The 20,660-nt window shown below is 46.7% G+C and overlaps 1 protein-coding gene across 2 annotated transcripts; it reads left to right on the forward strand.

The window, feature by feature from the left end:
* Positions 1 to 16,768: 16,768 nt before the first annotated feature.
* On the forward strand, positions 16,769 to 20,170 carry LOC139535919 (cyclin-dependent kinase 2). Of its 2 annotated transcripts, XM_071335869.1 has the most exons (7): positions 16,769 to 17,461; positions 17,932 to 18,009; positions 18,099 to 18,219; positions 18,758 to 18,928; positions 19,102 to 19,203; positions 19,298 to 19,501; positions 19,680 to 20,170. In XM_071335869.1, exons 1-7 carry the CDS (start codon positions 17,346 to 17,348, stop codon positions 19,782 to 19,784), a joined length of 897 nt encoding a protein of 298 aa, XP_071191970.1. In that variant the 5' UTR covers positions 16,769 to 17,345; the 3' UTR covers positions 19,785 to 20,170. The 2 variants fall into 2 exon arrangements, with proteins under 2 accessions (XP_071191970.1, XP_071191971.1); XM_071335870.1 differs by lacking the exon at positions 17,932 to 18,009 and having other exon boundaries at positions 17,000 to 17,461.
* Positions 20,171 to 20,660: the final 490 nt, after the last annotated feature.

Genomic DNA, 20,660 nt, shown 5'->3' on the forward strand with positions numbered 1-20,660 from the left:
GCACACGTTACCTGAGTGCTGGAGCATGCTTTTTGCTACAGCCTGTGAGCACTGAGCAGGCTGGCTGTTTTTTTGCTGATGTTGTCCTAGCATATGGAGTTTGCAAAGGTCAAAGGCCTCTCTTTAGGAAATTTAATCAATGGGTGTGTCCCAATAATCTCCGCCAGATTCCATGACTCCAGCATTATACCATATGCTTTAATGTCACTTAATCTAACTTCACTTCAGTTAATAACTTTTCTCATCAATATCGCGTTTTAAATATGACCACCATCCATCATATTCTGACAGAGACTTTAAACAAATGTAATTTACTGTACTGTATGTAATGTCTGTTCCTTATGTGAAGGCCTGGAAGAATTCTCTCAGCTGTAGTCATGCATGCCTGCCCTGACGTCCGACCTTACAGCTGTGTGTGCATGGGGGTCACAAGATGAGTGTGTGGGGATGGCAAATCAATAGCATCCTTTTACTCCTCTCTTTCCCCATATCCTCCTTTCAGTGCCCTAAGCCTCATACCAAGTCAAAGTATCTACGCTCGTAGCAGTCCACACACGCTGGGAAACACTCGTGCTTGCTCTATATTACTGTGGAAGCTCATTGTCCTTCTTCTGCATTCCAGAGCGTTTCAGTCAAACAAGCCTGAGACATTATTGAGCTAATGGGGTAGAAATACAAAGGTCTCAATGGATGAGAACACCGGTCACAATGAAAATACCATAACCTTGGTTTGTGTGGGAAAACATAGTATTGTAATGACCCTGGGATTGATAAGCACGATTATCCTAAGGGAGCTAGCTTGCTAGGAGCAGTGGTAACGTGTCTGGCTCTGGACCCTAGGGTACTGGGATCAAATCCTTCTTGGAACCTCGTGCTACTCCCTTGTTTTGTTACAGCATGCTCAAAGGTTTAAAGGTTGAGTGAGTACAATTCTTCCAATACAATAAAGCAAAATACAGAATGTACTAAAACACCATAAAACAAAATAACATGCATGCAACTCACTAAATACTCAAATAAGGTTAAAAAACAAATCAACAAATTCTTCAGTTATGTATGGACACAGGTAGTGGTATGAGTAGGCCTCTGCATCCTTAAATCCTTTATACTTGGAAGTTCTCATTTTACAGAGAAAAGGGGTTATTAAAATAGAAGCCACATGTTCTTTTTTACACAAGGTGCATTCAATGGGATATATGTATGTAGCTGACAGATCTGACAGATCTTACCATTTGAGTTGCCTTACGTTGGTGGTGAGATTGTTCAACTGCACTACATGTGACCCCTCATGTGCTAACAACATTGCTAATGGCTCACTAAATTCTTCCCACAGAGCACCTGACCGACCACACTGCACAGCACACCACAGCAAAGATGCCACCATAGAACACTGGCTTATACAAAGCCCACACAAACCAGAATGAAACTAGCTGTGCATTTATGATGAGAGAAAAATATTTTTCACAAATTTGGTAAAATAATGTTTCTGAAGACACATTCAACTGAAGAGGCATTAAACTGTCTCTAACCTGGCTTTGTACAGTTACGGTATTACCATTTACACACAAATGAAGGCTACAATGGTTCATTTTCAGCACATGAAATTCAGCACGAGATGGAGGCCAGAATTTTGGATGCAGGTCACACATTGCTGGCCGTAACTGTCAACTATCTCTCGCTCTCTCTCACACACACACACACACACACACACACACACACACACACACACACACTTGGGACAAAAAGTTAATGAGCAAACACCTGAGGCATGTCAGGAATTTGAACATAAATAGGTTCAAATCAACAGGAAAAAGCGTGAAATCTTGTTTGATCATTGGAATAATGTTGCGCGTGAAAGTCTAGAGGTATAATGAGGCAACATGTCTCAGAGTGCAGACAATTGTCACAATGTAACCTGTGAGAGCAAGAGGAGGGCAATTCAATCATTATTTACCAGTTTCCAATGGAATGATGACATAAGCAGCAGCCAGATGTAGGACAGGCAGAGGGGACAGGTTCACAGAAGAGTAAATAGCATTAGCTACTTCCTTGAAAGCAATAACTTACAAATGTCTTGAGGGAAAATCAACATATGAATCTCAACTGGAGGTGATTATAGGCGCCTTAAATGTTTACTTTTCACAGAAATGCCAGACTGACAGACTGTAAAGAAGCGTTTCAAGAGCCAAATGCTGCATTCATAACCAAGTGGGAAGGTGGTATTTACCACTTATGACTGTGAAAAATCCAGTTGAACGTCCCTCCAATTTATAATTACTAACGTCTATCATCCCTGAGCTCTTTCTTCTCCCACATGCTTAACTCTGACGTCAACTACTAAGGAAATTACCTCGATAACAGAATTTCCGGCAGATAAATGTAACACAGCATTATCTATACAAAGATAAATCTATTAATATGGTTTTTGAACACTATAATATGTTTACAAGCATGAAAGCTGTAGTTTTAGTTCATAGTTGACGCAGCTTGTTTGCCATTAGCCAATCTGCGTTTCACAACAAGTTCAAAGCACGTCCCAGTCTGTAATCCCAACATGTTTCAAGCTGACCACCATTGTCCCTGTTCCCAAGAACGCCAAAGTAACCTGCTTACAGTTTTTTCCAACTGCTTACACACGTTTTCAAAACTGTCTCCTTTTTTCAAAACTCTACACACAATTCCCAAAACTGCACACACAAAATGCAAAATGCCTCACATCTCCTTCAAAATGTAACACTGCATTCAAAATTGTAACGCCCAGGGTGTAGTGGGTGAGAAGTCAGGTGCAGGAAGCAGAGCGTTCAGGGTAATGCTAACTTTTAATGCACCACAACGGTGAACATACGCCAACCAAAACAACTGCCCCAAACACGGGGGACTAAAACAGTCCAGCAAAAAACCCAAACACATGGGAAAACCATGACACACAGACGTGTACACATGTACATCGAACAATCCCGCACAACAAACACAGGTGAAACCAATAAACAGAAAAGGGGAAAAGGGATCAGTGGCAGCTAGTAGGCCGGTGACAACGACCGCCGAGCGCCACCCGAACAGGAAGGGGAGCCACCTTCGGTAGGAGTCGTGACAGTACCCCCCCCCCTGACATGCGGCTCCCGCAGCGCGCCGACACCGGCCTCGAGGGCGACCCGGAGGGCGAGGCGCAGGGCGATCCAGATGGAGGCGATGGAACGCCCTCAACAGTGACGGGTCCAAGATGTCCCCCACCAGTACCCAGCACCTCTCCTCCGGACCGTACCCCTCCCAGTCCACGAGGTACTGCAGGCCCCTCACCCGGCGTCTCGAGTCCAGCATGGCCCGTATCGTGTACGCCGGGGAGCCCTCAATGTCCAGAGGGGGCGGAGGGACCTCTGGAACCTCACCGTCCTGCAGGGGACCAGCTACCACTGGCCTGAGGAGAGACACATGAAACAAGGGGTTAATGTGATAATAGGAAGGGAGTTGTAACCTATAACACACCTCGTTTATCCTCCTCAGGACTTTGAAGGGCCCCACACACTGCGGCCCCAGCTTCCGGCAGGGCAAGCGGAGGGGTAGGTTTCGGGTCGAGAGCCAGACCCTGTCCCCCGGTACAAACACGGGGGCCTCACTGCGGTAGCGGTCAGCACTCCTCTTCTGCCGTCCACTGGCTTGTTTGAGGGATTCCTGGACGGCCCTCCAGGTTTCCTTGGAGCGCTGCAACCACTCCTCCACCTCAGGAGCCTCGGTCTGACTCGGATGCCAAGGTGCCAGGACCGGCTGGTAGCCCAACACACACTGAAACGGTGATAGGTTCGTCGAGGAGTGACGGAGTGAGTTCTGGGCCAACTCCGCCTATGGGACGTACCTAGACCACTCCCTTGGCAGGTCCTGGCAATACGACCGCAGAAACCTACCCACCTCCTGGTTCACTCCCTCCACCTGCCCATTACTCTCAGGGTGATAACCGGAGGTCAGGCTGACCGAGACCCCCAGACGCTACATGAACGCCCTCCATACCCGGGACGTGAACTGGGGACCCCGATCAGAGACGATGTCCTCCGGCACCCCGTAGTGCCGGTAGAGGTGGGTAAATAGTGCCTCCGCAGTCTGCAGGGCTGTAGGGAGACCGGGCAACAGGAGGAGACGGCAGGACTTAGAAAACCGATCCACAACCACCAAGACCGTAGTGTTCCCCTGAGACGGGGGAAGATCGGTCAGGAAATCCACTGATAAGTGAGACCATGGCCGTTGTGGAACGGGGAGGGGTTGTAACTTCCCTCTAGGAAGGTGCCTAGGAGCCTTACTCTGGGCGCACACCGAACAGGAAGAGACATAAAACCTAACGTCCCTAGCCAAGGTGGGCCACCAATACTTCCCCCGGAGGCCTCGCACTGTCCTCGCCACCCCAGGATGACCTGAGGAGGGTAGGGTGTGAGCCCACCGAATCAGTTGGTCCCGAACACCAAGCGGCACGTAATTACGCCCAGCCGGACACTGAGGAGGCGCAGGTTCCGCCCGTAACGCCCGCTCGATGTCCGAGTCCACCTCCCATACCACTGGTGCCACCAGCCTCGAGGCTGGAAGGATGGGAGTAGGCTCGGTGGACCGATCCTCCGTGTCATAGAGACGGGACAGCGCATCGGCCTTTGTGTTCAGGGAGCCTGGTCTATAAGACAGAGTGAACCTGAATCGGGTAAAGAACATGGCCCACCTTGCCTGACGCGGATTCAGTCTCCTAGCTTCCCGGATATACTCCAGATTCTGGTGGTCGGTCCAGATGAGAAAAGGGTGCTTAGCCCCCTCAAGCCAGTGTCTCCACACCCTCAGGGCTTTTACCACCGCTAACAACTCCCGGTCCCCCACATCATAGTTACGCTCCGCCGGACTGAGCTTCCTCGAAAAGAAAGCGCTGGGGCGGAGTTTTGGTGGCGTACCCGAGCGCTGTGATAGCACGGCACCCACCCCAGCCTCGGACGCGTCCACCTCCACTATGAATGCTAGAGAGGGGTCCGGATGTGCCAACACGGGTGCATCCGTGAACAGCGCCTTCAACCTATTGAAGGCTCTGTCCGCCTCTGCCGACCACCGCAAACGCACCGGCCCCCCCTTCAGCAGTGAGGTAATGGGGGCCGCTACCTGACCAAAACCCCAGAGGTTTCGGTAGTAATTGGCAAACCCCAAGAACCACTGCACCTCCTTCACCGTGGTAGGAGTCGGCCAATTACGCACGGCCTTAATGCGGTCACACTCCATCACCATCCCCGAGGTGGAAATGCGATAACCCAGGAAGGAGACGGCTCGTTTGGAGAACAAAACTTCTCAGCCTTGACGTATAGGTCATGCTCCAGCAGTCTACCAAGCACCTTGCGCACCAGAGACACATGCGCGGCGCTGGTGGCGGAATAGATCAGAATATCATCGATATAGACAACCACGCCCTGCCCGTGCAGGTCCCTGAGAATTTCGTCTACAAAGGATTGAAAGACGGCTGGAGCATTCTTTAACCCATACGGCATGACGAGGTACTCATAGTGGCCCGATGTGGTACTGATGGAAACTCCCATACACCTTCCTGAACACTCCTCTGACCACCACTGGAGAACCCCCTGTCTCCACAAAATCTTAGGATTGTGACTAGCCAGCCAGGGAATCCCCAGCACCACTGGAAACGCAGGCAAATCGATAATGAAGAGACTAATCCGCTCCTTATGATTCCCCTGCGTCACCATGTCCAGTGGAACCGTGGCCTCCCTGACCAACCCTGACCCTAATGGCCGGCTATCTAGGGAGTGCACGGGGATGGGAGAATCTATCGGCACTAGCGGAACACCCAGTTTGATGGCGAGTCCGCGATCCATAAAGTTCCCAGCTGCGCCTGAATCGACTAGCGCCTTATGCTGGGAAGAGGGAAAAAATCAAGAAACAAAACCAAGACAAACATGTGACCAACAGGGGGTTCTGGGTGAGTTTGGTGCTGACTCACCTGGGGTGACCGAGAAGTGTTCCGCCTGCCCTCTCGACTCCCAGACGGGCCCCCCCAGCACTGATCGGCCGTGTGTCCTATCCGACCACAGCTGGTGCAGGGGGAGCCTCCTCCTCCGGTACCCCTCGACACGGCCCCCCCTAACTCCATAGGAATGGGAGCGGGAGTGCTACGTGGTGGAACGAACAGGACCCTTTCCGAACGTCCGCGGGCAGCCAGCAGATTGTCCAGCCGGATAGACATGTCTATGAGTTCATCAAGGGAGAGAGCGGTGTCCCGACACGCTAGCTCCCTGCGGACGTCCTCCCGGAGACTACACCGGTAGTGGTCTATCAGAGCCCTGTCGTTCCACCCAGCCCCAGCGGCCAAGGTCCGGAACTCCAACGCGTAATCCTGTGCGCTCCTCTTCTCCTGCCTAAGGTGGAACAGTCGCTCACCTCTGGAGGGTGATCAAACACGGCACGAAAGCGGCGGGTGAAATCTGGGTAGTGCTCCTTCGCCGAGTCTGGGCCATTCCAGACCTTGTTTGCCCACTCCAGAGCACGACCCGTCAGGCAGGAGACGAGGACACTCACCCTCTCCGCTCCCGAGGGAGTGGGCCTCACGGTCGCCAGGTACAGTTCAAGTTGGAGCAAGAATCCCTGACACCCAGCCGCCGCTCCATCATAATCCCTCGGGAGCGCAAGACGGGAGCGCCGGAGCCGGAGGGGGAGGGAGGAGAAGGTGGATCTAGCGATGGAGGAAGCGAAAGTGCAGAGAGGAGACCACTCCTCTCCCATCGGTCCATTCTCTCCATCATCTGGTCCATCGCCGATCCTATCCGATGCAGGACGGTGGTATGATGGAGGACACGTTCCTCCATCGATGGGAGGGGGTTGGCAGCTGCTCCTCCTGACTCCATATTGAAGGTGTGGGATTCAGTAACGCCCGGGATGTAGTGGGTGAGAAGTCAGGCGCAGGAAGCAGAGCGTTCAGGGTAGTGCTAACTTTTAATGCACCACAACGGTGAACATACGCCAACCAAAACAAATGCCCCAAACACGGGGGACTAAAACAGTCCAGCAAAAAACCCAAACACATGGGAAAACCGTGACACACAGACGTGTACACATGTACATCGAACAATCCCGCACAACAAACACAGGTGAAACCAATAAACAGAAAAGGGGAAAAGGGATCAGTGGCAGCTAGTAGGCCGGTGACGACGAGCGCCGAGCGCCACCCGAACAGGAAGGGGAGCCACCTTCGGTAGTAGTCGTGACAAAAATGCCATAAACACATGTCAGAATGAAGCATTTGCATCAAATGGCAAACACTGCTTTCATAATAGTACATTTTTGGATATACCATGTAAACACTGTTGTTCTAAATCTAAAGCTCTTTGGTCTTTCATAGGCTTATATCTACATTTCAATACAATGTTCTACAGTGAAAGTAATCTGCTGAGAGGGGTAACAAGTACACTGTAAACACCAATGCAATGTAGAAACAGAAAATATTTATTAGGCCAAACATTACTGTTGTATACAGTAGCATACAACAAAACCATATACATATGTAAACAAAAAGTATATTCTTTAGAATAAGGTAAAGAACACAATTGTGTGTGTGGGGTCCTGGGGGGGCAGTCCAGGAATTGGTAGGGGGGGGGCAGTCACCAGTGCTAAGCTACGCTTCATCTCTTCTTCGGCCTGGGTCTGGCCACAATACTTCGTCCACATCACAAGATACGTTTTCTCTTGCCAAACATCGAGGGAAGTATCTCCTAGCATGGCATATCCAACCTTGGACAGAGGCAACCTCTATGTCCCCACATGCGTCCTCCATTGCCTGGAGAAGCGGCATGCGGGCATAGGGTTGGCGATCATACACTTTCCAGCGCCAGGCTGAGAAGAATTCCTCTATGGGATTTAGAAAAGGTGAATATGGGGGTAGGTACAAAACTACAAATTGTGGATGGGTGGCAAACCAGTTTTGGACCAGAACAGCCCGGTAGAAAACTAATATTGTCCCATAAAACCACAAATATAGCAGGCTCCTGATCTGGATCAGGGACAAGCATTGTGTAAATTGCATCCAGAAAAGTGAGCATATGGCCAGTGTGGCATTGTGATGGAGGACCCCGTTTTGAGTGATGGCAGCACACATAGTTATATTACCCCCACGCTGTCCAGGAACATTGGTAATTGCACGCTGTCCTATTACATTTCTTCTGCGGCGCCTGGTGTTGGGGAGGTTGAAGCCAACCTCATCCACATAAATAAATTAATGGCGAATTACATGGGCATCCAGCTCCAATACTCTCTGTAACAGACAAAAGGATATACAGATGAGTAAATATGGTATGTCTGAAGTACTGGAAGTAGTGTTGAATACATACCTCTACAAAGTCATGTCGCATATTCTTGACTCTGTCAGAGTTTCTCTCAAATGGCACCTTGTAAAGTTGTTTCATCGTCACTCGGTGCCGTTGGAGGATGCGTTGGATGGTCGACAGGCTTACAGCATTGATGTTGTTAAATATGGTGTCATTATTCAAGATATGCTCTCTTATCTTTCGAATCCTAATTGGATTGTTGGCCAAAACCATATATATAATTGCAGTCTCTTGTACATCTGTAAACAAGCGTCCTCGTCCTCCATGATGTCTTTGCCTTTCCACTCTGTACAGAATTCAATTACAGTATGTGTTCATCATAGGAACTGTAAACAATGTACAAAAAAATGTAGTACAGCATGATAACCAACCTCATTCATTCAATGCAGTGCAGTAAATGGATGGCTTAGAGTTACAAATGTTTATGCAATACTATGCAGTCATACGTATTTTACAGTACATTACTGTAATGCTAAAATAGTCATTAGATAGTTGCATACCTGTTCTCATTTCTGAAGGTTCGAATTATGGACGCTGTAAATCGACTCAAGTTGGGCTGGACTCTCAGTCCAGCCTCTCTCATGGTCAAAATGTGGTTGATCACATGATCAACAAGTGTTGCCCTAATCTCATCAGAGATGGCTCTCCTTCCTTCTCTTCTTTACCCTTGTCCTCTTCTTCCTCTTCCTCTCCCTCCTACTCCTCTTGCTCTCTGTCCATTGTTGGCATCCATTGTTCAAAACAGGTAATCTGACCTTTGACCTATTTATAGGCCTATACTACAGTAAAGCAGTGATAGTTAATGACCAGTTAAGCTATTAGTGTTTGCACATGTGAGGAGTGTGTGTGTGACCTGGTGAATAAGTGTAGCATTTTGATTGGTTGTGTTTGGAAAAGGAAAGCAAGTCACTTCCTGTTAGATTTTTGTGTTTTAGGTAGAGAATTGTGTGTAGTGTTTTGAAAAAAGTGTTTTATGCAATTGACAACTGAGTCAAAGGCTGAGAAATAGCTTATGGTTTTGGATATTTGGTGTGTAGTTTTGCACTTTGAGTGAGAGGTTTCAAAAATCGTGTGACATGAAAAGATTTTGTGTGAAAGCAGTTGGAAAAAACTGTAAATGACTATTGTACCTTAGCACTCACAGCTGTAATTATGAAGTGCTTTGAAAGGCTGGTCATGACACACATCAACACCATCATCCCAGACACCCTGGACCCACTCCAATTTGCATACTGCCCCAACAGATTCACAAATGAAGCAATCTCAATTGCACTTCCCAATGCTCTCGCCCACCAGGACAAGAGGATAAATAGCTATGTGAGAATGCTGTTCATAGACTTCAGATCAGCGTTCAACACCATAGTCCCCTCCAAGCTCATCATCAAGCTCGGAACACTGGGACTGAACATCTCCCTCTGCAACTGGATCCTGGATGTCCTGACGGGCCAGCCCCAGGTGATGTGGGTAAGCAACAACACCTTCGCCACGCTGACCCTCAACATGGGGGCCCCTCAGGTGTGTGTGCTTAGTCCCCTCCTATACTCCCTGTTCAACCACAACTACATGGCCATGCACGAATCCGACACCATCATCGAGTTTGCTACCACAATGGTGGTAGGCCTGATCACCGATGGTGATGAGACGGTCTACTGGGAGGAGGTCAGAGACCTGGCAGTGTGGTGCCAGGTCAACAGCCTCTCCCTCAACGTCAGTCAGATTTAGGAGCTGATCGTGGACTACAGGAAATAGGGGGGAGAGCACACCCCCATCCACATCGAGGGGGCTGTAGTGGAGCGGGTTGAGAGCTTCAAGTTCCTTGCGTCCACATCACTGAAGACTTAACCTAACGTAGCAGAAGTAAAATAAATGCCTGAAACTAGATCCCCCCCCTACATACTGGTCTTGACGAGGGAAAAAAAATGGAGGAGCTAAGAGTGGTGTCACCTTGCTCATGTCCAAAAGCAAAAGTCACGTCACAGGCTCTCTTTCCATTTCCCCTGAAAACCGGAACATCCGGTTGTTGGGGACTCGGCATAGGCTACTAAGGACTTAACGTGGTCCACACACACCTGCACAGTCGTAAAGAGGACACGACAGCACCTCTTCCCCCTCAGGAGGCCATAAAGATTTGACATTTGCCTTCCGATCCTCAAAAAGTTATATAGCTGCACCATTGGGAGCATCTTGACTAGCTGCATCACTGCTTGGCAACTGCACCGCCCTTGACCGCAAAGCGCTACAGAAAGTTATATACGGCCCAGTATATCACTGGGGCTGAGCACCCTGTCATCCAAGACCTCTATATCAGGCGGTGTCAGAGGAATGCCTGAAAAACTGCCAAGAACTTCAGCGATCCAAGACATAGACTGTTCACTCTGCTACTGTCCGGCAAACGGTACCGGAGCATTGGCTCTTGGACAAACAGGCTCTGAGACAGCTTCTACCCCCAAGCAATAATGCTTACCCGGACGATCTGCATTGACCCGTTCTTGCACTGACTCTATGCACATTTACAAGACTAAACTGTATATACACTCACTCACTCACACACACACACAAAACTAACACTTCATACAAACCCACACACACTAACACACACACATACACTACATAAGCACACACACACACACACACACACACACGCACACGCACACGCACACACACACACACACACACAGACGCACACGCCACACACACACACACACACACTTTCACCCTCATCATATAAAGCTGCTTCTCTGTTCTTTATTTTACTCTTATTATTATCTATCCTGGCCTTCCGAGTGGTGCAGCGGTCTAAGGCACTGCATCGCAGTGGTAGAGGCATCACAACAGACCCGGCTTCGATCCCGGGCTGTGTCACAGCCGGCCTCGACCGAGAGAATCTTGAGGTGGTGCACAATTGGACTAGCATTGTTAGGGGAGGGTATGGCTGACTGGGATGTCCTTGTCCCATCGCGCTCTAGCGACTCCTTGTGGCGTTCTGGGCGCATGCATGCTGACTTAGGTCGCCAGCTGTACAGTGTTTCCTCCGACACATTGGTTGCGGCTGGCTTCCAGGTTAAGCTCCCCAACTACCAATTTGGGGAGAAACTTTACCCCTGCCTTTATGTACACATCTACCTGAAATACCATGTACCCCTGCACAGTGATTAATTCTTGTGTATTTAAATTCTTGCTTAATTCTTGTGTATTTTATTCCTCTTGTGTTACTACTTTAGGGCTCATAAGTGAGTATTTCACAGTAAAGTCTACACCTGTTGTGACAAATAACATGTGATTTGGTTGCTATGGTGACCAGTGAGCTGAGATAAGGCGGAGATTTACCTAGCAAAGACTTATAGATGACCTGGAGCCAGTGGGTTTGGCGACGAATATGTAGCCAGTAAGTAATCCTTCTAACCCCCCCCCCCCTTAAAAGAGTTAGACGCACTATTGTAAAGTGGTTGTTCCACTGGATATCATAAGGTGAATGCACCAATTTGTAAGTCGCTCTGGATAAGAGCGTCTGCTAAATGACTTAAATGTAAATGTAAATGTAGCGAGGACCAGCCAACGAGCGCATACAGGTCGCGGTGGTGGGTAGTATATGTGGCTTTGGTGACAAAACGGATGGCACTGTGATAGACTGCATCCAATTTGCTGAGAATAGTGTTGGAGGCTATTTTGTAAATTGCATCGCCGACGTCAAGGATCGGTAGGATAATGAGTTTTACGAGGGTATGTTTGGCAGCGTGAGTGAAGGATGCTTTGTTGCGAAATAGGAAGCCGATTCTAGATTTAACTTTGGATTGGAGATGCTTAAAGTGAGTCTGGAAGGAGAGTTTACAGTCTAGCCAGACACCTAGGTATTTGTATTTATCCACATATTCTAAGCCAGATCTGTCCAGAGTAGTGATGCTAGTCGTACGGGCGGGTGTGGGAAGCGATCGTTTGAAGAGCATGCATTTAGTTTTACTAGCATTTAAGAGCAGTTGGAGTGGAAGGAGGGATGTATGGCGTTGAACCTCGTTTGGAGGTTTGTTAACACAGTATCCAGAGAAGAGCCAGATGTATACAGAATGGTGTCGTCTGCGTAGAGGTGGATCAAAGAATCACCCGCGGCAAGAGCGACATCATTGATATACAGTGGGGAGAACAAGTATTTGATACACTGCCGATTTTGCAGGTTTTCCTACTTACAAAGCATGTAGAGGTCTGTCATTTTTATCATAGGTACACTTCAACTGTGAGAGACGGAATCTAAAACAAAAATCCAGAAAATCACATTGTATGATTTTTAAATAATTAATTTGCATTTTATTGCATGACATAAGTATTTGATCACCTACCAACCAGTAAGAATTCCGGCTCTCACAGACCTGTTAGTTTTTCTTTAAGAAGCCCTCCTGTTCTCCACTCATTACCTGTATTAACTGCACCTGTTTGAACTCGTTACCTGTATAAAAGACACCTGTCCACACACTCAATCAAACAGATTCCAACCTCTCCACAATGGCCAAGACCAGAGAGCTGTGTAAGGACATCAGGGATAAAATTGTAGACCTGCACAAGGCTGGGATGGGCTACAGGACAATAGGCAAGCAGCTTGGTGAGAAGGAAACAACTGTTGGCGCAATTATTAGAAAATGGAAGAAGTTCAAGATGACGGTCAATCACCCTCGGTCTGGGGCTCCATGCAAGATTTCACCTCGTGGGGCATCAATGATCATGAGGAAGGTGAGGGATCAGCCCAGAACTACACGGCAGGACCTGGTCAATGACCTGAAGAGAGCTGGGACCACAGTCTCAAAGAAAACCATTAGTAACACACTACGCCGTCATGGATTAAAATCGTGCAGCGCACGCAAGGTCCCCCTGCTTAAGCCAGTGCATGTCCAGGCCCGTCTGAAGTTTGCCAATGACCATCTGGATGATCCAGAGGAGGAATGGGAGAAGGTCATGTGGTCTGATGAGACAAAAATAGAGCTTTTTGGTCTAACTCCACTCGCCGTGTTTGGAGGAAGAAGAAGTATGAGTACAACCCCAAGAACACCATCCCAACCGTGAAGCATGGAGGTGGAAACATCATTCTTTGGGGATGCTTTTCTGCAAAGGGGACAGGACGACTGCACCGTATTGAGGGGAGGATGGATGGGGCCATGTATCGCGAGATCTTGGCCAACAACCTCCTTCCCTCAGTAAGAGCATTGAAGATGGGTCGTGGCTGGGTCTTCCAGCATGACAACGACACGAAGCACACAGCCATGGCAACTAAGGAGTGGCTCCGTAAGAAGCATCTCAAGGTCCTGGAGTGGCCTAGCCAGTCTCCAGACCTGAACCCAATAGAAAATCTTTGGAGGGAGCTGAAAGTCCGTATTGCCCAGCGACAGCCCCGAAACCTGAAGGATCTGGAGAAGATCTGTAGGGAGGAGTGGGCCAAAATCCCTGCTGCAGTGTGTGCAAACCTAGTCAAGAACTACAGGAAACGTATGATCTCTGTAATTGCAAACAAAGGTTTCTGTACCAAATATTAAGTTCTGCTTTTCTGATGTATCAAATACTTATGTCATGCAATAAAATGCAAATTAATTACTTAAAAATCATACAATGTGATTTTCTGGATTTTTGTTTTAGATTCCGTCTCTCATAGTTGAAGTGTACCTATGATAAAAATTACAGACCTCTACATGCTTTGTAAGTAGGAAAACCTGCAAAATCGGCAGTGTATCAAATACTTGTTCTCCCCACTGTATACAGAGAAAAGAGTCGGACCAAGAATTGAACCCTGTGGCACCCCCATAGAGACTGCCAGAGGTCCGGACAACAGGCCCTCCGATTTGACACACTGAACTCTATCTGAGAAGTAGTTAGTGAACCAGGCGAGGCAGTCATTTGAGAAACCAAGGCTGTTGAGTCTGCCGATAAGAATACGGTGATTGACAGAGTCGAAAGCCTTGACCAGGTCGATGAAGACGGCTGCACAGTACTGTCTTTTATCGATGGCGGTTATGATATCGTTTAGGACCTTGAGCGTGGCTGAGGTGCACCCGTGACCAGCTTGGAAACCAGATTGCATAGCGGAGAAGGTACGGTGGGACAGTGATCTGTTTGTTCAATTGTCTTTCGAAGACTTTAGAAAGGCAGGGCAGGATGGATATAGGTCTGTAACAGTTTGGGTCTAGAGTGTCTCCCCCTTTGAAGAGGGGGATGACCGCGGCAGCTTTCCAATCTTTAGGGATCTCAGACGATACGAAAGAGAGGTTGAACAGGTTAGTAATAGGGGTTGCAACAATTTCGGGGGATCATTTTAGAAAGAGAGGGTCCAGATTGTCTAGCCCAGCTGATTTGTAAGGATCCAGATTTTGCAGCTCTTTCAGAGCATTAGCTGTCTGGATTTGGGTGAAGGAGAAGCGGGGAGGGGGAGGGGGGCTTGGGCAAGTTGCTGCGAGGGGTGCAGAGCTGTTGGCCGGGGTAGGGGTAGCTAGGTGGAAAGCATGGCCAGCCGTAGGAAAATGCTTATTGAAATTCTCGAATATCGTAGATTTATCGGTGGTGACAGTGTTTCCTAGCCTCAGTGCAGTGGACAGCTGGGAGGAGGTGCTCTTATTCTCCATGGACTTTACGGTGTTCCAGAACTTTTTGGAATTAGTGCTTCAGGATGCAAATTTCTGTTTGAAAAAGCTAGCCTCAGCTTTCCTAACTGACTGTGTATATTGGTTCCTGACTTCCCTGAAAAGTTGCATTTCGCGGGGGCTATTCGATGCCCATCGCAGTACGCCACAGGATGTTTTTGTGCTGGCCAAGGGCAGTCAAGTCTGGAGTGAACCGAGGGCTATATCTGTTCTTGGTTCTACATTTTTTGAATGGGGCATGCTTATTTAAGATGGTGACAGAAAATGTTGTAGTTGGGGATGGAAATTTCAGAATTTTTGTTGGCCTTCCTAAGCCAGAATTCAGACACGGCTAGGACATCAGGGTTGGCGGAGTGTGCTAAAGCAATAAATAAGACACATTTAGTTTTTTTTTTATTTATTTATTTTATTTTACCGTTATTTTACCAGGTAAGTTGACTGAGAACACATTCTCATTTGCAGCAACGACCTGGGGAATAGTTACAGGGGAGAGGAGGGGGATGAATGAGCCAATTGTAAACTGGGGATTATTAGGTGACCGTGATGGTTGAGGGCCAGATTGGGAATTTAGCCAGGACACCGGGGTTAACACCCCTACTCTTACAATAAGTGCCATGGGATCTTTAATGACCTCAGAGAGTCAGGACACCCGTTTAACGTCCCATCCGAAAGACGGCACCCTACACAGAGCAGTGTCCCCAATCACTGCCCTGGGGCATTGGGATCTTTGTTTAGACCAGAGGAAAGAGTGCCTCCTACTGGCCCTCCAACACCACTTCCAGCAGCACCTGGTCTCCCATCCAGGGACTGACCAGGACCAACCCTGCTTAGCTTCAGAAGCAAGCCAGCAGTGGTATGCAGGGTGGTATGCTGCTGCTGGTTTACCAGTGCTGTGATAAGATATTGTGTAAAACAATGAATGTGAAGAATGTATCTGCACTGTATGTGTGTTAGCTAGCTAGCCAGACAATTTTAGAGAAATTATTCCATAAATGTTTCTAATTAACTGCCAATATGCCAACATTCCATTCAATCAATGCAGAAAAGTTGTAAATGCAACATGTACTGATATTGTATCATATAAAAGCATTCACAGCTTTCCTAGGGTGCATTCTTAAATTCACTCTGCTATCTACTCCGATTTCAGACCACTCTCGTCTGAGCGTGCCAGAGCGCAGAATAACCAATGAATTTATGAAGGTGCAACACCTGTTGAGTATGACAGGTGTCAGTAAACGTCTGCAAAAAAAGTCATTAGATTTTTTAAAGCCCAGACTGCACTCTGCGTGCACTCTGGCAGTCCAGAGTGAATTTATGAACACACCCCAAGAAAACAAAATCTGAGACATTAATGGTCTGTTTACATATATTTTAGAGGCTATTTGTACAGAAAATGTGTAGAAAGCCTGTATAAACTGTATTCATAATTATATTACTATATTTTAGTTTGGCTATAATTCTATTACACAATTGTTGATACATCACATGCCTTACTTTTATTTCGCTCCACAAGTAAAGGCAGGAAATGCATTACCTATGCCTCTAATGCCATTCATTCCAATTAGACAGTTTTTTTTATTTCTCCCTGACCAAGATTGCTGCCATTTTCGCCCCATTCTGGAACTTTGAGGGATCGTGACATATTCCCTCTAATAATTTAATAGGATCTCTATGGCATAAACCCAGCTGATTCTCACTGAAAAACAGGGTCCAATCACAGAGTTTCCAAACCCAGAGGCGCAACATCGTAAGACTTCCGGGAATGCTCAAGAAAGAGACCAAACAGACCAGGCCGGGACTTGAGAAGTCGATGAGAGACATGAAACATTATTCCTAAATTGTTAATTTTCTCAAAATCTAAAGGCACAACCTAGATTGGAGAAGCAGTTTCTGCCAAGCGGCACTGTCTTTGGTCCAATGTTCCATCCATTCACCGTTCATTTCTTTCCTCTATGTGCGTCTCAGTTGTAATATTTTGATCATTGGGCTGTCAGTGATTGGTCGTATATTGAAAATTGGGCGGTTCTCTAGTTCATCCAAGGCGTGGCATAAACAACGCGGGAACTGGCGGGTTCTGTTACTTTTGTTTCGAGTCGAAAGTGTTACAACCCGCTCAACTGATTCCTTTTATTTATTGTGTGATAATCCTGATGGGCTCCTGCTCCAAGTTGTTCCTGGCGAAACACGTTGGAGGCAACGTTGCAAAGTTGCAGATTTATTCACAAAAGTTTAGTTAGTTCGCATGCTAACGTTAGCTTGAATTTGAGGCAGATACTGCTGTTAGCTAACGTTAGCTAGCTAACGTTTTTCTTTGTTTTAAAAAATACAGCGGTTTGTATTAGATGATAGCTCTCTAGCTAGCTAACCAAAACAGAACTTGTGTGACATGGAATCATTTCAGAAAGTGGAAAAGATTGGAGAAGGGACGTACGGAGTCGTGTACAAGGCAAAGAACAAAGTCACTGGAGAGACCGTTGCCCTCAAGAAAATCAGACTAGACACGTAAGTGGTGTCTGACTGACAGCTAGGTTAGCTGGCTATTGTTAGCCAGCTAATTGTCACCTTGGCAAGTAGCTGGCTCCTCCGTCGCTACCTAGTTGGCTATGTCGCTACCTAGTTACTTGACCTGAATTGATAACCAGTGAATCTTGAAAGTAGCCCATGTTATGCTAACTTATAGCTAACTACCTGGATAGCTTAGTTAGCTTTTAAAGCTTTGTACGACAAACAAGTCACTGTCTTCACAGCTACTGCTATCATATGGCATTGGTCACATGGACTGTAACGTTCTCATAAGTAGATCCAGCTATTTAGAACTAGAAATCACATCCAGACACATGTAGAAAAGAAAGGTATTATTAACTGCACCATGTTATACACATTACACAATGGATGGGCCCCATGCAATGTTCAAATTTATTTGGCTGACTTTGTGAGGAATGGGATGATAGTGTGATATTATGTTTTCTTAGGGAAACAGAGGGAGTACCAAGCACTGCCATCCGAGAGATATCACTCCTCAAAGAGCTCAGCCACCCAAATATTGTTGAGTATGTACCATTGAGCTACTTATGTTAAACACCAGCTTTCTCTGTTAAATTGTGATTACTTTGACATCTATGTACTTTCACACCGACAGGCTCCGTGATGTCATCCACACAGAGAACAAACTGTACCTGGTATTTGAGTTCCTACATCAGGACCTCAAGAAGTTCATGGACTCCTCCTCTGTCTCTGGTATCGCTTTGCCACTTGTCAAGGTATTCAGACTGCACTGCACACACAATTTGTTTAGACTGACCAAAAAAACCAATAGGCCTTTAAAGGAATGAGTGATGCATTTGGCAGACACTTTTATCCAAAGCAACTTAGTCACGCCTGCATAGCTTTTTTTCCTGGGTGGCCCCAGGAATTGAATGCACAACCCTGACATTGCAAGTGCTATGCTCCAATTGAGCCATACAGGACAACAGTGCCCCCACTGTGATTTGAGACATGTTTCAATCCCACTTGGGTCTTTGTCAGGTGGGCATATCATCTAGCTACTTTGCATTGTTATCAAGGTGAAAGACCCAAGTGAAAAGTACATGTATGGCAATTGTTTGAATGTTTCTGTATGTGTAATGTTGTGGTTTTGTTTTTTTACCAGATTGTAGCATAACTCTGTTCTGGATTTTGTATGCCAGTGCTACATACATTTTGTCACCTGAAATGAAAACAATATGGTAACCTATCAGGTTGTGTGACTGTCTGTCTCCCTATGAATCTAATTATGGTGTGTGTGCTGTGTGTTTGCAGAGTTACCTGTTCCAGCTGCTACAGGGCCTGGCCTTCTGTCACTCCCACAGGGTTCTCCATCGGGACCTGAAGCCCCAGAACCTGCTCATCAATGCCCAGGGGGAGATCAAGCTTGCTGACTTCGGTCTGGCTAGGGCCTTCGGGGTGCCTGTCCGCACCTACACTCATGAGGTGAGGCATACACCCACCATACACAATACATACACTACACTGTATTTTGCTGTGTGGTTTTTAGTTGGTCAATGGCTAGCAATATTAGTGTTTCACTTGTGTTATGATCCTGTGAGCATCTCATGATTTTTGAGCCCATGATAGGGAAACTAACATGTATTAACATTTCTCAGGTGGTAACTCTATGGTACCGAGCTCCAGAAATTCTCTTGGGCTGCAAATACTACTCTACAGCTGTTGACATCTGGAGTTTGGGGTGCATCTTTGCTGAAATGGTACATTTATTGTCTGGCTATAATATTTTGCAGCTTCAATATTTTATAAAGCAAGGTCTCACTTCATCTCCAAACTTTCCAATTCGTTCTTCAGATCACTAGGAGGGCCTTGTTTCCAGGTGACTCCGAGATCGATCAGCTGTTCCGAATCTTCCGTACCCTGGGTACTCCGGATGAGGCGGCCTGGCCAGGGGTCACCTCCATGCCCGACTACAAGCCCTCCTTCCCAAAGTGGGCCCGGCAGGAGCTGTCCAAAGTGGTGCCCCCTCTGGATGACGACGGGAGAGAGCTTCTTGGGGTGAGAACTCTAACCACATTGACCACTTTAATGATGTTTTGGTATTGGGCTAGTACCAATAAAGTTAATAAAATGTAATTACTTGAAATTAGTGCTCAGAGCTTCACACTTTGCTGTCACTGGCCGATTAAACATTTAATAGATTGTACCTTATTATGACATTTTCTTATTCTTCCAGCAAATGCTGGCCTATGACCCAAACAAGAGGATATCTGCTAAAAATGCCCTCGTCCATCGGTTCTTCCGTGACGTCACCATGCCAATGCCACACCTACGACTGTGAGACATGCAGACTGACAGGGACAATACATAGCGCAGGGTCTTTCCATGAGAGACCTCTGAGCATAAGGACTGCCCCAGCTCTTATCCACACCTGAATAGTACAGTCCAAAAGATGGGAGAGATCACAGGGAAATATGGGTGCCATTGCAAAAATCATTCCAGCAGCTAAAACCAGCATTTTATAAATTAGATGTCCTGTGAGTTTTTTTCTTTCTTTCTTTACAGCCATGAGTGCTTGTTATGTAGTGGAGAATGGATTGGAAAACTCCACAATTGTTTCAGCATTCGATTTGTATTGAAGGGGTTGTGTTAAGATTTTATCGAACTTGTTATGCCAATTTTATAAATGTTTAATGATTATACATAAAGATAAACTTGTTCCAATTCTTCTATTGTCTTTTCAATTAATGTAATTTTGTATATTTACAGGTACTATATGTGGGTTAACATTCACAATCCTGTGCCAACTTTTGGCAAGCTCTTCATTTGAGTTAGGTTAACATTGTGTGACAATATGAAACATATGGTCTGTGTTATTTTGAAGATTTTTCATCAACATATTAATTAGGAAGTTCTATAGTATAGCCACAAACAAAAGGGGGAAAATGAGGGTTAGTTACAAGTAAATTATCTTTGAACAATTGCAACATGTAGTGTTGATCCCATGTCTTGAGCTGAAATAAATACAAAAAATCACAGAAATGTTCCATATGCACAAAAAGCTTATTTCTCAGATTTTTGTGTACAAATGTGTTTATCCCTGTTAGTCAGAATTTCTCCTTCGCCAAAGCCCTTTTGTGGGGAAAAACTAACTCTGATTGGCTGGCTCCCCACTCCCCATGGCTGCAGCCCTGCCCAGCACAGGAGGTTTCTGGCT

This window comes from Salvelinus alpinus, chromosome 12, assembly GCF_045679555.1.
Source record: "Salvelinus alpinus chromosome 12, SLU_Salpinus.1, whole genome shotgun sequence".
Taxonomy (NCBI): domain Eukaryota; kingdom Metazoa; phylum Chordata; class Actinopteri; order Salmoniformes; family Salmonidae; genus Salvelinus; species Salvelinus alpinus.

Excerpts from the sequence above, each read along its gene's own strand:
- LOC139535919 (XM_071335869.1), top strand. The coding sequence starts at position 17,346 with ATGGAATCATTTCAGAAAGTGGAAAAGATTGGAGAAGGGACGTACGGA. Across the intron at positions 18,929-19,101 it reads TCCGCACCTACACTCATGAG|GTGGTAACTCTATGGTACCG; the intron begins GTGAGGCATACA and ends AACATTTCTCAG. Across the intron at positions 19,204-19,297 it reads GGTGCATCTTTGCTGAAATG|ATCACTAGGAGGGCCTTGTT; the intron begins GTACATTTATTG and ends TTCGTTCTTCAG.